General features: G+C 40.4%; 1 protein-coding gene across 1 annotated transcript in view; it reads left to right on the forward strand.

The window, feature by feature from the left end:
* Positions 1 to 21,826, forward strand: part of FRAS1 (Fraser extracellular matrix complex subunit 1) — a 330,441-nt gene that overhangs the window by 198,088 nt on the left and 110,527 nt on the right. Inside the window, exons 32-37 of the mRNA XM_055587421.1 lie at positions 1,562 to 1,676; positions 3,970 to 4,107; positions 6,657 to 6,689; positions 17,956 to 18,087; positions 19,169 to 19,294; positions 21,243 to 21,490. Coding sequence (XP_055443396.1) covers positions 1,562 to 1,676; positions 3,970 to 4,107; positions 6,657 to 6,689; positions 17,956 to 18,087; positions 19,169 to 19,294; positions 21,243 to 21,490 — 792 coding nt within the window. The remainder of the gene's footprint in view (positions 1 to 1,561; positions 1,677 to 3,969; positions 4,108 to 6,656; positions 6,690 to 17,955; positions 18,088 to 19,168; positions 19,295 to 21,242; positions 21,491 to 21,826) is intronic.

A 21,826-nucleotide genomic window follows, 5' to 3' on the forward strand; every position in this document is an offset into this window, starting at 1 on the left:
GGCTGTAAACACCTTGCATAGGGTATGTATTTTTCTTGTGTTGTCCTTCCCCGTTTTATTTTAGAGAGACCAGCTGCTATTTGCAACTCTGATTTTCCTTGCTCATTACATTCCAGACCTGAGCAATGGCTTGAAATATGACTCTCTACTAGAGGGGGTTGTCCTAATCTGCAAGTGCTGCCTCTCCCCAGGACAAGTATGGCTTGGGGACAACTACAAAGTAACTGCAACCTTCAGTCTTCTCATAGTTAAAAGGAAGAACACCATGCCCTTCTCCATGAGACTTCCTGAGCCCTTCTTATTCCTTTCCTAGATGGGAAATTCCTTCTGAAAGTAGCAGAGCTTGGAAGAGCAATTTGTTGTTCAGTCGCTCAGTCATGTCCAACTCTGTGACCCCATGGACTGCAGCACATCAAGCTTCTCTGTCCTTCACGATCTCCTGGAGTTTGCCCAAACTGATGGTGTTGCCATCCAACCATCTCATTCTCTATTGCCCCCTTCTCTCTCCCTCAATCTTTCCCAGCATCAAGGTCTTTTCCAGTGAGTCTATGAACAGTATGAAAGAGCAGGAGAGCATGTCAAACTCTAACCTTCAGGGGTCAATTAGAAAGAGCCTGTGATGAACCAGATATTTTTGTTGCATTTTAGTATCAATATACGTGACCTAGGCAAAGGGCCCATGTCCCCTCTCCTTTTCAATTCCTCTCCAGTCTGTTTTTGCTGCTGTTCCCAAATCTCTGTTAAGCCTGGTCATGGAATTCTGAATCTCTCTCTTTTTTAATGTTGTCACTGTTAATGAGTTGTGAATCCACACAGGTGAATGGATAGTGAGAGCTATACACACATTGACTTTCTGATTAATTTCACTTGACTCCTTCATTGGGTCCTGAAAGCTAGAAGCAGAAAGCAATATCTGGTTCTTTAGAACAGTACAATGGAGACAAAGGGAAATACTATTTCTATAAGCTTTAATAAACACGTAGCTCTTAAACCTCTGAACTCCAATGGTGAGCTTCTTTGGCATTTGAGGCAAGTTCATCTTTAGCCATTGGAAACCATCAAAGTTAAAGAAAAGAATGCATCACAGTTCCCATCAGCAAGCTGGGGGGTTGGGAGAAATTCTCACCAGATACCATCTTAGCCCATTAAATTAGAGGAATAGAGCTGTGAGGATCCAGCTGTGAACAGTAGAATCACCAACTGTGATAGTTTATTTCCAAACATGTACCGCTGTGAGCTCTAACCAGGAATAAGTGATCATACTGGGACTCCCACAGCATGTGCGGGCATAAACCGGGAGGCCAAGGGCAGGGGAGAGAAGGATCAGGTGCAAGACCCAAAGAGAACTCTGTAACCCCGTGAGATGCTTAAGGCAGGGACAAGTCTGCAATGTGGGAGAACCAACCCTTCTTTTGAACTCTCAGAGAAAATTTTGCTCTCTGTGACAAATTAAAAAACCCGGAGAAAGTTGTTTTTTTTTTTTTAATGGGTTTTGTTTTTGCCTCTGGCTTTTGTTTTCATCACGCCATTTTTTTCTTCTTCCCTCTCAAATTTTGTGTAGGCGCGGGAAGATGGCCTGACTGTGATTCAGCCTCATTCTCTCTCCTTCGTAAACTCTGAGAGGCCAAGCAGAAAGCTAATATACAACATCACTCTCCCTCTGCATCCAAATCAAGGTAAGACAGGCAGTAAGTGATCTTTTGAGTGATGCTCTTTGTCTTCTATTGTTGACCAGCCTTAAAAGCTCTGGGATTCTGTCTGCTTCTACTTGTTGAGGATTTAAGGAGTAACAGTTATTCATCACCTCTGAGTTTAGAGCCAGTTGAGAGGGAGACACTATGGTCGGACAGGTGGAGATGAATGTGTCAGCTTTGGTACTGACAGAGCGGTACTGGAGAGCACATTGTGCAAATAACTTCATCACTGTTTGAGCTCCCCACACCCCCCATGTGCAGGCACAACTGGACAGATCTAAGCACACCTGTAGGGTCAGAGCCTGCCTTGGTGAGGCTCTCATGAGAGAGAGTGGAACAGAGTCAGCATGTGCTAAGGACAAACTAAGATCATGGTATACAGTCCCATCACTTCATGGCAAATAGATGGGGAAACAATGGAAACAGTGACAGACTTTATTTTCTTGGGCTCCAAAATCACTGCAGATAGTGACTGCAACCATGAAATTAAAAGACGCTTGTTCCTTGGAAGAAAATCTATGACAAACCAAGACAGTGTACTAAAAAGCAGAGGTATCACTTTACTGACAAAGGTCCACATAGTCAAAGCTGTGGTTTTTCCACTAGTCGCATACGGAAGTGAGAGTTGGACCGCAAAGAAAACTGAGCACCAAAGAACTGATGCTTTCAAACTGTGGTGTTGGAAAAGACTCTTGAGAGTCCCTTGGACTGCAAGGAGATCAAACCAGTCCATCCTAAAGGAAAGCAACCCTGAATGTTCATTGGAAGGACTGATGCTGAAGCTGATGCTCAAGTACTTTGGCTACCTGATGCAAAGAGTCTACTCATTGGAAAAGACCCTGATGCTGGGAAAGACTGAAGGCAAAAGAAGAGGGCAGCAGAGGATGAGATGGTTAGGTAGCATCAGCGACTCAATGAGCATGAATTTGAACAAACTCCAGGAGATAGTGGAGGACAGAGGACCCTGGCATGCTGCAGTCCATAGGGTTGCAAAGTCAGACACAACTTAGCACCAAATAACCACAAAGAACAAGGAGCTCTGCCAGACAACCCAGCGGGGGCTGACCCACACAAACTCAGTTTTCCCTCACGTGGATAAGTTACTCCTCCTCTTTCTTTTTAACCAAGGTAATAAATACTGTTTATGACTTCTTTAAGTTTACATAGTGCTTCTACATATCAATACCTTGTGAGCTTCAAAAAATATATATATATTTACAGTAGCATTATCGGTCACCCAGATGAATTCTCCAGGCCAGAATACTGGAGTGGGTTAGCCATTCCCTTCTCCAAGGGGATCTTCCCAACACAGGGATCGAACCTAGGTCTCCCACATTGCAGGTAGATTCTTTACCAGCTGAACCACCAGGAAAGCCCATCAGTTCTGTACCTGTGGAATTTAAAAACCACAGGCATATATCTTCAGCCCCTAAGACATTTGTAACTTAATGATAATCCAGTTCTTTGAATAATCAAGATCCACGTTATTGTTGCCAGAAATCATCACAGAGACTATGGAGTTTCTAAAGGAAAGAAAGTGGATTGAAAAAAAGTCTTTACAGACTCACCAGGAGACCGGTTTGTGCCATTTTGGAGTGACTTTCACCTTTGAACTTGAATTTAATTGAGAGAATCTCATAATTACAGTTCATTGTCTATGACTTGTGAGGATTTCCCTGGTCTAAGCTACATTAGAGGGCAGTAGTTCGCATCTTACTATTGTTTGTGAGCAATGAATCCTGTGCTGTGCTGTGCTTAGTCTCTCAGTTGTGTTCAACTCTTTGTGACCCCATCGACTGTAGCCCACCAGGTTCCTCTATCCACTGGGATTCTCCAAGCAAGAATACTGGAGTGGGTTGCCATTCCTCCAGGGGATCTTCCCAACCCAGGGATCGAACCCAGGTCTCCCACATTGTAGATGAATTCTTTACCATCTGAGCCACCAGGGAAGCCCAAGAATACCAGAGTGGGTAGCCTATCCCTTCTCCAGGGGAATTTCCCAACCCAAGAATTGAACCAGGGTCTCCTGCATTGCAGGCGATTTCTTTACCAGCTGAGCTACCCGGGAAGCCTGCAACGAATCCTAGGCAAGAGTATTTGGGTTTCATATTTACCCCTTTCTTAAATAACTAGGGAATAGTATGCCAAGAACAACTCAAGAGCAATTGTTCCTGAAGGATGATTTCCACCAGTGGAAAAGGCAGCTTTATGTCTCTAATCATTGTCAGCCATCAGAATTACTGTTGATGCTCATGCAGACTCTCTTTCTTTTCAGGCATCATCGAACACAGGGACCAGCCTCACTCTCCCATCCGGTATTTCTCCCAGGAAGACGTTAACCAGGGCAACATCATGTACCGTCCTCCCACTGCAGCCCCCCACCTCCAGGAGATCAGGGCCTTCTCCTTTGCTGGTAATGCTTTTATTCCCCTCTATTTTGAGGTGCCCAAACTGCTCTCTGTGAAGCTTCATGGCATACTTTCAATAAATCTTTATTTTGTGTCTCCTAAATGGCCAGGCCTGAATGAGGCCTTGGAGAGCTAGTGGTGAGCAAAAAAAGGCATCTTGGCAAGTTTGGGGATCTAGGTATAGAGACAAAATTTGAGAAATATTCTCACTAAGGGAGGTTAATTGCAGGCTGAGATAAGTGCTCTAAAAATAAGGAAGAAAGTTCATCCCTCAGTAAGGGATGTTCAATCGCAGGCTGAGATAAAAGATTCGGAAGGCTAAGATACGCAGGCTAAAGATAAGGAACTGGATATAGCAAGTCTGACCTAGACTAAGGGTCCACTGGCGGCTGCCTCAGGGAGGTCTTGATGGTAGAGGGGTGGGTAGGAGCTAACTAGGCTGAGTGTGTGTTGGGATCCTTAGGAGAACATTCTGGAAAGAAAGACATGCACCCCTGTGCAGAGGCCCTGGGAAAGAGAGAATGTGACTTTCTGGGGACTGAAAAAAGCCTTTGTGTCTGGAATGTGGAGGGTTGAGCAGAGTGGGGATGAACCTGGATGGGAAGAGAGAGGGCAGGGGCCCTGTGAGCCTGCAGAGACATGGAGCTTTATCCCAAGAACAAGAAGAACCTGGTGGAGGTTTAAGATACAGGGGGCTGGCTTTTCATAAGGAACTCTTTGACTGCAGTGAAGAGAGAGGATTTGAAGAGGAGGCCATGGCAGATGGGCATGTGTGAGAGGAATCTAGTGAGAAGGATTCCATGCAGGCACCTTTTGGGATTAAAACCAGGATTTGACAAAAAATACCTTTTAAAAAAAGAAAAAGTTGGCCAAGAGAATAACTCCCATTTCTAATTCAAGCAAGTGTATGCCCTTCCGTTATGTCAAGACAGCCTTAATACTTGCCACCCCTTTATGTCTCCCTTTGACAGAGTATTCAAAGCTGCCAAGTTTTAAGTCTCTTCCCCTAGATACTGGGATGGCCAAGAAATTCATTCAGATTTTTCCACACCATCTTATGGAAAAGCCCAGATGAACTTTTTGGTCAGCCTTGACACTTCTCTGCTTTGGAATGCCTCTAAAAATCTTGAAGCCTGTTTCTTTATGATCTCTAAGATGTTTATGTCCTTTGTGGCTCAGAGGTAAAGCATCTGCCTGCAATGTGGGACACCAGGGTTCAATGCCTGGGTCGGGAAGATCCCCTAGAAGAGGGCATGACAACCTACTCTAGTATTCTTGCCTGGGAAATCTCATGGACAGGGGAGCCTGTTGAGCTACAGGCCATGAGGTCGCAAAGAGTAGGACATGACTGAGCAACTAACACTTTGACACTTCCAACACAATTAATATAGAGAATTATTTTTGTATAGTAGCCTGAATCATGCAGAACAGTTGGTGATTTCTAATGGTAAGTTGAACATGGGTTGAATAGTTTTAGAGTTATATTTTATATTATGGCAAAGTTTTAAAGTAATATTTGCCATTATTTATATAGATGCAATTGTCCAGAAGATAATTAACTCAGATCGAAAATCCCTAAGCACTGGGATAAACCTCTTCTCTAAGAAGTGTCCTCAGTGTTTGTGTGTGTGTTTAGTCACTAAGTCATGTCCGACTCCTTGTGACCCCATGGACTATAACCCGCCAGAGTCCTCTGTCTGTGGGATTTTCCCAGGCAAAAATACTGGAGTGGGTTGCCATTTCCTTCTCTAATCCCCAGTGTTTACTAGCTAGATAACTCACAGCCAGTGAAAATGTTTCATGATCCTCTAACCCCAACTTTACAAGACCTACTTTTTACAAGAAACTCAGGTTATTCAGGGATTAGAGAAAAAGACATGTCAGCCCGGGTTGAAGTTATTTCCAAATCCGCTATATTCACCTGTGTTTCTGGAGCCTTTTTAGGGAGAGCAGAGTTGTATCCTGTATAATCTATGGGATAAATGCCACGAGATAAATCTCTCACGCTGTTACAGTGTGTAGATCAATGTCCCAGGCATCACTCAATTCTACAGTGAAACTGACCCACCAGCAAGCCTTGTCAGTGATATACGACATTACCCACATTCACCGATTTGTAGGATTTTATGTACTGGTAAAATGGGGCCCGAATGAATCTATTATAAATCACTCTAACTGCTGTGATATAAAATTATTCCACTCTGTGGTTCTTTTTGTTACTTAAAATTAGTATTGGCATCATTAAATTCAACATAATGTTAGCAAACAATCTGGTGATCTTTCCTTAAACCCCATCGACTGTAGCTCACCAGAGTCCTCTGCTCATGAGGCAAGAACACTGGAGTGGGTATCCATTCCCTAGGGGATCTTACTGACCCAGGGATTGAACCCAGGTTGCAGACAGATTTTTTTGCCCTTTTAGCCATCAGAGAAGCCCCCCTTAAACCATAATAATTTATTTTTCTAACTTCTCTCCTAATATATTTTACTTTTTCCATCCATTTCTGGCCCCCAGATATTCAATATAATGATTTTCTGTCTTCTGTTCTCTCAGGTCTCCCAGAATCGGTGAAATTCCACTTCACAGGTAAAAATTTTAATCACAATCTTTTAAGAAACCTTCTTTTTGCTCTCTTCATTGTTACTTTAGCTATTTTCTAAGAGCTATTTAAAAGTTACATAACACAAGTTTCTTCTAAAATAATCACATGCTAGTTAGATAGTGATAGCTCAACTTCGTATTCACAGGGAAAATGCTCCACCAAGGGTACGAAAACTTAGTGTTCTTTAAGCCCAATTTCAACTTGTTCTATTATTTATTAAAAAGAGGTAATAATGGTTAAGATCTCAGACTTTGAATCCAGTCTGTCTCAGCTTCAGCCTGCTTTATGAAAGTTTCTTAACCTTTCTGTGCCTCCATGCCTTATCCATCAATGGGGATAATAAATAATAATTATATATGTGTAGAGCTTCCAAACCCTGGAGGAGGGCATGACAACCCACTCCAGTATTCTTGTCTGGAGAATTCCATGGACAGAGGAGCCTGACAGGCTACAGTTCATAGGGTTGCACAGAGTCGAACATGACTGAAGTGACTTAGCACACACACATGCTGCTACTGCTGCTTCGTCACTTCAGTTTTGTCCGACTCTGTGCGACCCCAGAGACGGCAGCCCACCAGGCTCCCCCGTCCCTGGGATTCTCCAGACAAGAGCACTGGAGTGGGTTGCCATTTCCCTCTCCAATGCATGAAAGTGAAAAGTGAAAGCGAAGTCGCTCAGTCGTGTCTGACTCTTCATGACCCCATGGACTGCAGCCCACCAGGCTCCTCCAACCATGGGATTTTCCAGGCAAGAGTACTGGAGTGGGGTGCCATTGCCTTCTCCAGCACTCATGCATAGAGTTCCCAAAATAGTGATTGGCACATACATGCCTGCCTCACTTCATTGCACTTTTTTGTGCTTCACAGATATTGCATTTTTTATAAATTGAAGGTTTGTGGCACCCTGGCATAGAATAAGGGTTTCAGTGCCATTTTTCTAGAAGCATTTCTTACTTCTTGTCTCTATTACATTTTGATCATTCTTGTAACATTTCAAACTTTTTCATTATTGTTGTATTTGTTATGGTGATCTGTGATGGGTGATCTTTGATGTTAATATTGTGATTGTTTTGGGGACACCAGGAACTTGCTGATATTAGACAGTAAGCTTAATAAATGTTGTCTGTATTCTGTCTGTCACACCAACCGGCCATTCCTCCATCGCTCTCCTTCTCTTGGGGCCTCCATATTTCCTGAGACCCAACAATATTGAAGTTAAACCAATTAATAACCCTACAATGACCTCTAAGTGTTCAAGTGAAAGAAAGGAGTCACACATCTCTCACTTTAAATTAAAAACTAGAAATAATTAAGCTTAGTAAGGAAAGAATGTCAAAAGCTAAAATAGGCTAAAAGCTAGGTCTCTTGTGCCAAACAGCCAAGTTGTGAATGCGACAGAAAAGTTCTTGAAGGAAATTAAAAGTGCTACTCCAATGAACACACAAATGATAAGAAAGCAAAGCAGCCTTGTTGCTGATAGGAAAAAAAGTCTTAACGGCCTGGGTAGAAGATTAAACCAGCCACAACATTCCCTTAAGCTAAAGTTTAATCCAGTACAGGATCCTAACTCTCAATTCTGTGAAAGCTAAGAGAGGTGAGAAGCTACAGAAGAAAAGTTTGAAGCTAGCAGAGGTTGATTCATGGGATTAAGGAAAAAAGCCATCTTAATAACATGAAAGTACAAGGTAAAGCTACAAGTGCTGATATAAAAGCTGCAGCAAGTTGTCCAGAAGATCTAGCTTGGCTAATTCATGAAGGTAGTGACACTAAAGAACAAATTTTCAGTGTAGGTGAAACAGCCTTGCGCTAGAAGAAGATGCTGTCTAGGACTTTCATAGCTATAGAGGAGAAGTCAGTCCCTGGCTTCAAAGGACAGGCTGTATTGTTAAAGGCTAATACAGCTGGTGACTTTAAATTGAAACCAATGCTTATTTACCATTCCAAAAATCCTAGGGCCCTTAAGAATTAGGTACTGAATCTACTCCATCTGTGCTCTATAAATGGAACAACAAAGCCTGGATGACGGCAAATCTGTGTCCAACATGGCTTGCTGAATATTTTAAGCTCAGTCTTGAGATCTACTACTTGGGGATAAATGATTTGTTTCAAAATATTGCTTCTTATTGACAGTATATCTGGTGCCCAAGAGCTCTGATGGAGATGTACAATGAGATTAATGTTGTGTTCACGCCTGTTAGCATAGCATCCATTCTGCAACCCATAGATCAAGGAGTAATTTTGACTTTCCCGTCTTATTATGTAACATATACAATTTGTGATGCTATGGTTAACATAGATAGGGATTCCTGTGATGGATCTGGGCAAAATATATTGACAACCTTCTGGAAGGGATTCACCATTCTAGATGTCATTAAGAACATTCATTTGTAGGAAGAGGTCAAAATATCAACATTTACAGGTGTTTGAAGAAAGTTCATTCCAACCTTCTTGAATGACTTTCAGGGGGTTGAGACTTTACTGGAGGAAGTAACTGCAGCTATGGAAATAACAAGAGAACTAAAATCAGAAGTGGAGTGTCAGATATGTCTGAATGCTGCTATCTCATGATAAAACTTAAATGAATGAGTTGTTTCTTCAGTTTAGTTCAGTCGCTCAGTTGTGTCCAACTCTTTGCAACCCTGTGGACTGCAGCACGCCAGGCCTCCCTGTCCATCACCAATTCCCAGAGTTTACTCAAACTCCTGTCCATTGAGTCGGTGATGCATCCAACTATCTTATCTTCTGTCGTCCCCTTCTCCTCTCACCTTCAATCTTTCCCAGCATCAGGGTCTTTTCAAATGAGTCAGCTCTTCACATCAGGTGGCCAAAGTATTGGAGTTTCAGCTTCAACACCAGTCCTTCCAATGAATATTCAGGGCTGATTTCCTTTAGGATGGACTGGTTGGATCTCTTTGCAGTCCAAGGGACTCTCAAGAGTCTTCTCCAACACCACAGTTCAAAAGCATCAATTCTTTGGCACTCAGCTTTCTTTATAATCCAACTCTTACATCCATACATGACGATTGGAAAAACCATAACCTTGACTAGATGGACCTTTGTTGGCAAAGTAATGTCTCTGCTTTTTAATATGCTGCCTAGGTTGGTCATAATTTTCTTTCCAAGGAGTAAGTGTCTTAATTTCATGGCTCTAGTCACCATCTACAGTGATTTTGGAGCCAAAAAAAATAAAGTCTGCCACTGTTTCCACTATTTCTCCATCTGTTTGCCATGAAGTGATGGGATCGGATGCCATGATCTTAGTTTTCTGAATGTTGAGCTTTAAGCCAACTTTTTCACTCTCCTCTTTCATTTTCATCAAGAGGCTTTTTAGTTCTTCACTTTCTTCCATAAAGGTGGTGTCATCTGCATATCTGAGATTATTGATATTTCTCCCAGCAATCTTCATTCTAATTGTTTCTTATGGATTAGCAAAGAAAGTGGTCACTTGAGATTAAATGTACTCCTATTGAAGATGCTGCAAATATTACTGAAATGACAACAAAGGATTTAGAATATTACAAAAAGCTTAGTTGATAAAGCAGCATTAGGGTTTGAGAAGACTGATTCCAATTTTGCAAGATATTCTGTGGATAAGATGTTGTCAAACAGCATTGTGTGCTACAGAGAAATCTTTTGCAAAAGGAAGACTCAATCAGTACCGCAAACTTCTTTGTCTTATTTTAAGAAATTGCCACCACAATCCCAACCTTCAGCAACCACCACCATGATCAGTCAGCAGCCATCAACATTGATTCAAAGTCCTCCACCAGCAAAAAATATTATAATTCACTGGAGGCTTAGATGATGGCTAGCATATTTAGCAATAAATTATTTTTCTAATTAAGATATGTACATTATTTTTAAATGTACATGCATAATGCTTAACATAATGCTATGGCACACTTATTAGACTACAATGTAGTGTAAACATAATTTTTATATACACTAGGAAGCCAAAAAATTCATGTGACTTGCTTTATTATAGCATTCACTTTATTGCAGTCGTCTGGAACCAAATGTGAAATATCTCTGAAGCATGCCTATAATCATCCCTACATGATGCTCAGCTAATGAATGAATGAGCTTCCCTGGTGGCTCAGATGGTAAAGAATATGTCTGCAATGCAGGAAACCCTGGTTTGATCTCTGGATCAGGAAGATCCCCTGGAGAAGGAAATGGCTACACACTCCAGTATTCTTGCCTAAAGAATTCCATGGACAGAGGAGCCTGGCGGGCTACAGTCCAGGAGGTCTAAAGGAGTTGGACAAGAGGAGTGACTAACATTTTCACTTTTCATAGTCTAAAATACAGCCTTTCATTGAATGCTTTGCTACTGGAAGCAAAAGTGTTGTGACCCAGAGAGTGAGTTGTGATAGCTGTGTGTGAAAGATCTCAGCATCCTAGTTTTAGTTCAAAGTGTGATAGAAGCTGAGTGCCAACAAGCAAAAACAGAAGCAGAGTGGCATCCATGCTGATGTGAAATAGAGACACACTTTCTCATATAGATCTAGAGTGAGGTGATTGAGCATAACTGGCATTGATACATTGCTGTTTCCTTGGGATTGACTATTTTGTGAGAGTCAACCATCCACACGTCCTATTACAGTTCATGTAGGGCTAAATGTTGGTGAGAGAGAATGTCATCTCCCTAAAATTCTCAGATACTCATTTGTTCTTTAAAGGCTAAAAAATCACACTTGAAGCAACAGTAAATTTAGTCTTCCATCATTGTTTTTTTTTTTTTTACTTTTTATTATTTTTTGAGATTTAATTGATGTATATGTATGAATGTAAAATATATAGTTGATGTGTAACATTTCAGGTGTACAACATAATGAGTGATATTTATATATACTGTGAAATGACCATTACAATAAGTCTAGTTAACATCTGTCACCATGTAAAGTTAGTAAATGTTTTTCCTGTGATAAAAACTTTAACTTTATTCTCTTAGAAACTTTGAAATATGCCAAATGATATTATTAATGATTATAATAATCATATTGTTGTTGTTCAATTTCTAAGTTTTGTCTAATTTTTTGCAACCTCAAAGCAAAATGTATGAAGACCCTCCAGGGGAACCACTTTTTGACAATATTCAGTTCAGTTCAGTCGCTCAGTCGTGTCCGACTCTTTGCAACTCCATGAATTACAGCACGCCAGGCCTTCCTGTCCATCACGAACTCCCACAGTTCACTCAAACTCATGTCCATCAAGTCAGTGATGCCATCCAGCCATCTCATCCTCTGTCATCCCCTTCTCCTCCTGCCCCCAATCCCTCCCAGCATCAGAGTCTTTTCCAATGAGTCAACTCTTCGCATGAGGTGGCCAAAGTACTGGAGTTTCAGCTTTAGCATCATTCCTTCCAAAGAAATCCCAGGGCTGATCTCCTTCAGAATGGACTGGTTGGATCTCCTTGCAGTCCAAGGGACTCTCAAGAGTCTTCTCCAACACCACAGTTCAAAAGCATCAATTATTCAGCACTCAGCTTTCTTCACAGTCCAACTCTCACATTCATACATGACCACTGGAAAAACCATAGCCTTGACTAGATAAACCTTTGTTGGCAAAATAATGTCTCTGCTTTTGAATATGCTATCTAGGTTGGTCATAACTTTCCTTCCAAGGAGTAAGCGTCTTTTAATTTCATGTCTCTAGTCACCATCTGCAGTGATTTTGGAGCCCAAAAAAATAAAGTCTGACACTGTTTCCACTGTTTCCCCATCTATTTCCCATGAAGTGATGGGACCAGATGCCATGATCTTCGTTTTCTGAATGTTGAGCTTTAAGCCAACTTTTCCACTCTCCTCTTTCACTTTCATCAAGAGGCTTTTTAGTTCCTCTTAACTTTGTGCCATAAGGGTGGTATCATCTGCATATCTGAGGTTATTGATATTTCTCCTGGCAATCTTGATTCCAGCTCGTGCTTCTTCCAGCCCAGCGTTTCTCATGATGTACTCTGCATAGAAGTTAAATAAGCAGGGTGACAATATACAGCCTGACGTACTCCTTTCCCAATTTGGAACCAGTCTGTTGTTCCATGTCCAGTTCTAACTGTTGCTTCCTGACCTGCATACAGGTTTCTCAAGAGGTAGGTCAGATAGTCTGATATTCCCATCTCTTTCAGAATTTTCCACAGTTGATTGTGATCCACACAGTCAAAGGCTTTGGCATAGTCAGTAAAGCAGAAATAGATGTTTTTCTGGAACTCTCTTGTTTTTTTTATGATCCAGTGGATGTTGGCAATTTGATCTCTGGTTCCTCTGCCTTTTCTAAAACCAGCTTGAACATCTGGAAGTTCACAGTCCACGTATTGCTCAATATTAATTCTTCTAATTCGTGATCAGGAAATATCTTTCCATGTATTTGTGTCTTCAGTTTCTTTCATTGGTGTCATATAGCTTTCATACTACAGGTCTTTCACTTCCTTTCATACATTTATCCCTACATCTTTAATTTTTTGATACAACTCTAAACAAGGTTATTTTCCTAATTTCCTTTTCTAATAGTTTGTTATTAATGTACAGAATGCAACAGATTTTTGTGTATTAATTTTGTATCCTGAACTTTACTGAATTTATTCATTCTCTCAGTTTTTTGGTGAAGTCTTTAAGGTTTTCTATATATAATATTTCATCTGCAAATACTGACAGTTTTCTTTTATTCTGATTTGGACACCTTTTATTTCTTTTTCTAGTATTGTGTCATTGTTGAAAAGAACCCATTGTCGGCTCATTTCTAGACTTCTTGATTATTAAACAATTTGCAGTATTACTTGTATTTAAGCCTTATAGCAATATTGTAAATATAGGTTTTATTTTAGCATTTTAAAGCTGAGAAAACTAAGGATCATTATAGTAGTTATCTGCTCATGTGTCTATACTTGGTAAACAGTACAACCAGGATTGTAATATAAGTTTCTGACTTTTCTGTGTTTAGTCTGGTCTGTATGTGTTCTGGTCATGAAAAATACACAAGTATCATGGAAGTGTGCCAGTTTAGATTTTAAGCCTCAATACTAATATGAAAGCTTGAATAGGTGAAGGGGTTAACTATTAACTTCCCCAAGACTTTAAGTTAAATGATGCATGAACCTATTATACAGAGTAAAGAAAATAGACCTTGGGCTGACCTTAAATTAATTTATCTTGTTTCTGCCTGAGGTTCCTTTATTTTACTGTTCAGTGATTTTTAAAAATTTTTATTTTAGACAATTTTTTTTTTAGAGCAGTTTTGGGTTTACAACAAAATTGAAAGGAAGGTATAGACATTTTCCCTGTGCCCCCTGCCCCAGTACGTGCATAGCTTAGCCTCTCCAGTTGTCAGCATCAGTCACTAGAATGGTACACTTTTCACCAAGGATAAATCAGCATTGACACATAATCACCTAAAGTCGAGTTTACTCCAGAGTTCACTCTTGTTATTTTGCATCCTATGGGTTTAGACCAATGTATGGTGTTTATCCATCATTGTATAGTACAGAGTTGATACTGTAGTGCCCTAAAATTTTTCTGTGCTTTGCCTATGCCCCTCCTGCAACCCCTACCTCCCACCTTTCGCAAACACTATTCTTTTTATTGCCTTCCATGGTTTTACCCTTTTCAGAATATCATATAGTTGAATTCATACTTTTTAGACTGGCTTCTTTCCCTTAGTAATATGCATTTAAGATTCCTCCATGTCTTTTCATAGCTTGGTAGCTCATTTATTTTAGTGTTGAGTGATATTCCATTGTCTAGCTGAACCATAGTTTATTTATCCATTCACCTGCTAAAGGACATTTTGAGTCCTTCCAAGTTTGGGCCATTATGAATAAAGGTGCTGGAACCATCTGTGTGCAGATTTTTTGTGTAGACCTTTAGTGCAAAAGCCAATCTAAAAAGTATGAGACAAGAAACAATTTGACTATTTCTCAGAGAAATCAAAAAGGTTGCTTAAAGAGAGGGTTAGACATGCAATTAACATTTTGATTGTAATTTCTTATGTTTGCTTGCTAAGCCCTGGGCCATCATGGTATATTTTGTTGTTATGTAATTTGTACTAGGCTTTCCACATGACTTGGTGGTAAGGAATCTGCCTGCCAATGCAGGAGACGCAAGAGACGTGAGTTCGATCCCTGGGTAGGGAGAATCCCCTTTGAGGAGGAAATGGCAATGCACTCCAGTATTCTTCCTTGAGAAATCCTATGGACAGAGGAGCTAGTGGACTACAGTTCATAGGGTCACAAACAGTCAGATGTGACTGAGAGACCAAACATTCACAAATTTGTACTAAAAAATAACTTTCCTCCCTTTACTTATAGAGGCAAGGATATACCTTGGTCACTCGGATAGTTGAGTGATATGACCAAAGCTGTGTAAGTTTTTGGTCTTTCCTCCTCTTCTGTAGGGTAAGGATGGTGAATGCTCCCAAAGGTGCTCCTCACTTCAAAAAAAAAAATCAATGTAAAACATTAAAATATTGTATTTTGCAATTATTTATTTTTATTTAACAAAAGGCCTTCTTAGATTCCAAGCACTTCAGAGAATCCTGAATCCACTGAAATTTATGGAAAAGTTGGTTCGCTTGTCCTCAAGCTCCCAAAAATTAAGAGTCATTGGTCCCAGGGCTTCCCTGGTGGTCCAATGTTTAGGACTTCACCTTCCAGTGCAGGGGGTGAGGGTTTGATCCCTGGTCAGGGAGCTAAGATCCCGTATGGCCAAAACACCAGAACATAAATCAGAAGCAATATTGTAACAAATTCAGTAAATACTTAAAAAAAAATGGTCCACATAAAAATCTAAAGAAAAATAGAGGAAACATTAAGAAAAAAAAAAAAAGAAGAATCATTGATCCCTATCTCTGACCATCCAGAGAGCACGAAAGACTGAACTCAAAGAAGCAGATGCAAGACGTTTGACATTTGACCAAACGACCAGTCATAAAACCGTCGTTCTCCCAGGGATAATATCGTCTGTCCTTCAGGAGGGCTTTTTCTGGACTTCTCTAAGGACATGGAACAGGCCTTGTAAAATCCAACCATATCTTTTAGTTGTGTTCTCAAGGAAAAGACAAATCTAAAACCTGTATGTACTTATTGGCAGGAGTCAATAAGTGATGCTTTAGAACTTCCCTGGTGGTTCAGACGGTAAAGCATCTGTCTACAATGCGGGAGACCCAGGTTCAATCCCTGGTTTGGGAAGATCCCCTGGAGAAGGAAATGGCAATCCACTCCAGTACTATTTCTTGGAAAATCCCATGGACAGAGGAGCCTGGTAGGCTACAGTCCATGAGGTCACAAAGAGTCGGACATGAATGAGCAACTTCACTTTCAAGTGATGTTTTACTTGGCTGAAGTAGAGGTCAAATTCTCACTGACTTGTTACTAAGTCCAGGAGAAAGTAGAAAAGTAAAACATTTCTTGTAATGAACCCATGTATAAGCAGACCATGCATTTAAAGTATCAACAGTGCAGCTTTTTCAGTAGGCACTGCAGATAAACCCATTGATGAGTCAGTGGTGCAGATGTTCCTACAAACCTGACTTTTAGAGAAGGGAAGGCATGTGGGGTATGGAAAAACAGAAACAAGAATCAAGGGTCTGGCAACTCTGCTTTCATTTCCCTCCAGGGATCAGCTCTCACTTGGATGCCTCGGGTAATCCAAATAAAATACTAAGGTCACTGCTTTATTCACAAGGATGTCTTCCACGTATTGCATTGGGCATAATGACCAGGTAAAAATGGGTCTGCTTACTTCCAAACAAATACCATTAGAATTACTTGTGTAGACATTTCTATCCTTTTAAAAAATTATTTTCTGATGAGACATAGACAAGTTATTTCTAAAAGAGTTTTCTTGAAAATGTATTTCTCTGGAACACTGGAAGAATAAATTAAATCTACAGTAATTTAAAAAATAAAAGCTTTTATCGGCATTACCTATGAGTGCATATTTGAAAATTCTTCAAGAGATGGGAATACCAGACCACCTGACCTGCCTCTAGAGAAACCTATATGCAGGTCAGGAAGCAACAGTTAGAACTGGACATGGAACAACAGACTGGTTCCAAATAGGAAAAGGAGTACGTCAAGGCTGTATATTGTCACCCTGCTTATTTAACTTCTATACAGAGTACATCATGAGAAACGCTGGACTGGAAGAAGCACAAGCTGGAGTCAAGATTGTCGGGAGAAATATCAATAACCTCAGATATGCAGATGACACCACCCTTATGGCAGAAAGTGAAGAGGAACTCAAAAGCCTCTTGATGAAAGTGAAAGAGGAGAGTGAAAAAGTTGGCTTAAAGCTCAACATTCAGAAAATGAAGATCATGGCATCTGGTCCCATCACTTCATGGGAAATAGATGGGGAAACAGTGGAAACAGTGTCAGACTTTATTTTTTGGGGCTCCAAAATCACTGCAGATGGTGACTGCAGCCATGAAATTAAAAGACGCTTACTCCTTGGAAGGAAAGTTATGACCAACCTAGATAACATATTCAAAAGCAGAGACATTACTTTGCCAACAAAGGTCTGTCTAGTCAAGGCTATGATTTTTCCAGTGGTCATGTATGGATGTGAGAGTTGGACTGTGAAGAAGGCTGAGCACCGAAGAATTGATGCTTTTGAACTGTGGTGTTGGAGAAGACTCTTGAGAGTCCCTTGGACTGCAAGGAGATCCAACCAGTCCATTCTAAAGATCAGTCCTGGGTGTTCTTTGGAAGGACTGATACTAAATCTGAAACTCCAGTACTTTGGCCACCTCATGCAAAGAGTTGACCCATTGGAAAAGACCCTGATGCTGGGAGGGATTGGGGGCAGGAGGAAAAGGGGATGACAGAGGATGAGACTGCTGGATGGCATCACCGACTCGATGGACATGAGTTTGAGTGAACTTCAGGAGTTGGTGATGGACAGGGAGGCCTGGCATGCTGCAATTCATGGGGTTGCAAAGAGTCGGACACGACTGAGCAACTGAACTGAACTGAACATTTATCAATATCACCTTGTTGTGAAAGTTGCTTCTTAAAATGACTGTTATTATGGTCCTTTAGCCTCTTTGTTATTCAGTAGAAAGAGCTTTGTAGAATAGCTCACAGTATCTTCACTCACTGCCTTACTCTTTCCATTTGTAAGCATCTCTTCAGAGTCTTAAGATACTATAAAAAAAAACTTTTAGCTCCAAGGTTATAGAACTTGCGTAAAGGTGACCAGACTACAAGGTGATTTATGCCTCTGTGTGTGTGTGTGTGTGTGTGTGTCTTTTCTAGTTTCTGATGGAGAGCAGACAAGTCCAGAGATGGCCCTCACCATTCACTTACTTCGCACAGATCAGTACCCACCAGTGTTCCAGGTCACAGCTCCTCTGCTTGTGGTCAGCCCAGGAGGCAGCACGTCTATAGGTAAGAACTGAGAACCTGCAAGAAAATGGCTATGAAGATGGAACCATATGTCACTAAGAGTCCCTGTTTAAACCTCTTCATGGTTACCAAAAAGTAGTGACTTTCTCTTCCAGAAGTTGCATGCTTTCTCAGCCATAGCAGTCCCTTTGGCCATTTCCATGCAAATGGAAGCAACAGAGAGACGGAAATAAACCCTTCAGAGGCCAGTGCTCAGTGATGGAATACAACACGGAATTCATTTTCCAGCCTCCAGGAGTTTGATTTGTTGCTATCACTAAAATATAAAGTAACAGAGAGCAGAGAAGAGACGTGAGGGAAATGGTTTCAATGGCTGCTCTTGTTTTCTACTGAGAAAGTGAAAAGTAACAGGAGTTGGCAGATCACAATAACCTTCAGAAGTTGTGAAGAGCTAGAGTTGACCCAGGTGTTTTACATGTGATTTTATTTACCTATTAGTATACTTACTCTTTAGAAGTGTATTCTTTTACCAAGAATGTCTGAAAAGGGAAGAGTGGATATTTTGATTTTTGTAAGGTGTGTTCTTATTCATCCTTATCCAGTTTCTACATGTCAGTATTGGCCTAAAGTGAATTAGCATTCAACTTATTAGCAAGTCATAGATATAAAGGTAACTGTCCCTTCTGACCCACTCCTTCTCTTGTGATGTGATGGCCAGAGCAACCATTATTGAAATAAGCTGGCTCCTCTATAGATTCAGAGAAAGGAGAAGGGAAGAAACAATAATAAGCAGAAACAACTTCCATGAGTATTTTATGGAGGAAACCTACCTAGTCAGTCAGGACTGACCTTTATGTGGACCGCCATTCCCTCATTTGTATGGGAGAAAAAAGGTGTTCTACATTTGGAACTACTGACTCAAGTAAACTCTTGGACTTACTTACAATTTGTGAATTGGCTGTATTACGTTTTCTCTCTTTTGTGGTCGATTCAGTTTAGTGTCTTCTTGTAACCGTAGGGTTTCCCACAACATGGCTTCCAGCCTGGCCTGGGGCTTTACTGTACGCGGAGTATAGAGTTGCTAACATCCACAGCTCACCATGCTCTATTCTCCTGACTACAGAACTTCGGCTGGTAGTACGAGACACGGAGACAGTGCCTGAAGAGCTCCTCTTTGAGCTTCGGAAGCCTCCACAGCATGGCGTGCTTTTTAAGTACACAGCTGGGTCACCAGGGCCCATGGCCACAGGTAGCCTGCTCACTCCGTCACTAGCCTCCTGGAACTTCTATTTTTTTCTAACTATTTTAATTTTATTGGAATATAGTTGATTTACAATGTTTTGATAGTTTCAGGTGTATATTAAAGTGATTCAGTTATACATGTACTTATATTCATTCTTTTTTAAATTCTCTTCTCGTATAGAATATTGTTCTTGCTCCACAGTTGATTTTATGTCTCTGACAAGAAGTAAAGCAATATTGTGGGATAAACTATAAGGAGGTGCTTAGAAAGGGAAGATCTTTAATGTTTAGTCCATTGACTGAAGTACTGGGGACTTCCTTCTCTGCACCACCACCCACACTCCAAAACTATGAAGCTCTTTTCTCAGGTTGTATATAAAATTGATTTCTAAAACCTGGAGTAAGTATGTTTAGAACAACTTCATATGAGTTGTCAGCTCCATGTGAATCTTCACAGTATCTTAAACACTCTGACTCTTAGATATAAGCTGCATGTATTTTCATCCATTAAAAAAAGTGGTTATGTGACCAGCTTTCCAAAATAATATTTATTGTACTTTATGCAGTTATCAAAATCATACATGCTGATTGTTTAGGAAATACAGAAAGTTCAAAGAACACAACTGAGTCTAATTTTTAATAGTTGGCTCTCATATATTGAAGTGAATATTGTTTCAAAGTTGTCACCTTGGGATGCTATATACTTATTGTGACAATCCGTATTTTCTCAAAACTTTCATGTAATTCCTAATAGGCATGTAATAATGTGTTCTTCTGAATATAGCTGCAGAAGGAGAGCGTCAAATTTTTTACCTTGAAGCTATGTGGGATTTGTAAGAACAATAAATAGGCACTTGGGATTCACAAAGACAGATTTTTCTTTTTAAAGTTACTGAGCAAAAGAAGTGTCACTATGATAGATTCCTGGTATCCTAAGGGATCTATGTTAGGAGCATAACAGTCATAGCCCAGTTTCTTTAATATTATATTTAACCAACATTTGTGTAATTAATATGTGAGTTTGAAAGATGTTTGTAAAATATTAGTTTTATTATCATTTTAAGGAACAATTATACTAGCATCAAGAGAAGGCTTGGAAGAAGAAAACAAAGAACGGATAAATTCTTTAGTTTTCTTATATAACATCAATTATTATAGTCAGTAATCTGTGAGGAAATAGAGTTGAATAGAACATCTAAGAAGACCAGTTCCTCAGCTCTGCTCAGGAGTCATGGGGCCCCATGGCACTAAGCAGCAATTCTCATAAAAAGGGTTCTATGACCAAACACTTTAGAGAAGCTTTCATATTGTATATTGAAGATTCTAGAATTCTAGTGAATCCTGATATTTAAATATTTTAAATTTTGTTTAAACCTGTTTTTCTTAAATGTTTATGACCTTGAAAAATTTTTTTCTGCATGACACCTATCACCTAATTATGAATAGACTATCACAGAGTAGGTTTCTAGACTTACACAGAGTAGGTTTCTAACTTCAAGTATACTTTTCAAGTTTTAAGTCTTTTTTAACTTTCTTAACTTTTAAAATACATCATCAGTATCATGATTAGATTCCAAAAGGGCTCTCATAGAGAATAGAAGCATGCTCTGTATTGTCTAGAATGAAACAGTGAAGAGTGGAGCTTAGAGAGGCAGATTTTGGCTCCATCTGATTTAAAGCTTTAAAAAAATTTTAGAGTTATCTCCAGTTGAATTAGCTCCCTTGTAAAATGGTAAGCCTCCCACCTTAAGCCATGTTGAAGGACAGGCTAAAGAACCCTTTTCAAGGGTAGTGTACAATTACGTCGGGTGGTTGGTTGAACTAATTAGCTTACAACTCCCAGGGTTTATGATCCTATATGTGCTTTGAAATCCTGAGTACAAAGGTGTTATGGAAATGAAAAGCGTTGTTCCCAGAAGTTCCTGGTTTTTTGCAATTTGTTTTGTTCTTGAAAGGTGACACTTTCACATATGAGGATGTAGAGAAAAATGTCCTGCGGTATCTACATGATGGCTCGTCTGCCCGGGAGGACAGCATGGAGATCTCGGTCACAGACGGCCTCTCAGCCACAACAGTGGACGTGAGGGTGGAGGTATCACCGGCCGAGGCCTGGGGGCCCCGACTGGCTGCTGGTGCCTCGCTGAGCATCACGGTTGCCAGTAAAAGCACAGCTGTGATCACTCGGTCACACCTGGCTTATGCGGTAAGTTCTTTCATTTGTCTTTTTGTCCACTGCACCCTCTGATCAGGTTGACTAGAAAGTGATGCCCGTGGCTGAACATTTGGACCATCAGGTCTATGGCCATAAAAGAGCTTTTTGTCAGCTTCCCTATCATTCTGCTCTTTGCAGTAGTAACGCTCTTTATTCCAGCTGCTCCCACTGTTTCGCCAGCAGACAAGTGAATGAGCAGAACATTGATGAAAATGCACTGAGAATGTGTAAGGATGGGTGATTTGCACTAGGAAACAGTAACAATATCAAAAAGTCCAAGTTCCCATATTTTAAGCTCCCTCCATAGTATTTCAAATGGGAATTTTA

The sequence above is a fragment of the Bubalus kerabau genome, chromosome 7 (genome assembly GCF_029407905.1).
Source record: "Bubalus kerabau isolate K-KA32 ecotype Philippines breed swamp buffalo chromosome 7, PCC_UOA_SB_1v2, whole genome shotgun sequence".
NCBI lineage: Eukaryota > Metazoa > Chordata > Mammalia > Artiodactyla > Bovidae > Bubalus > Bubalus kerabau.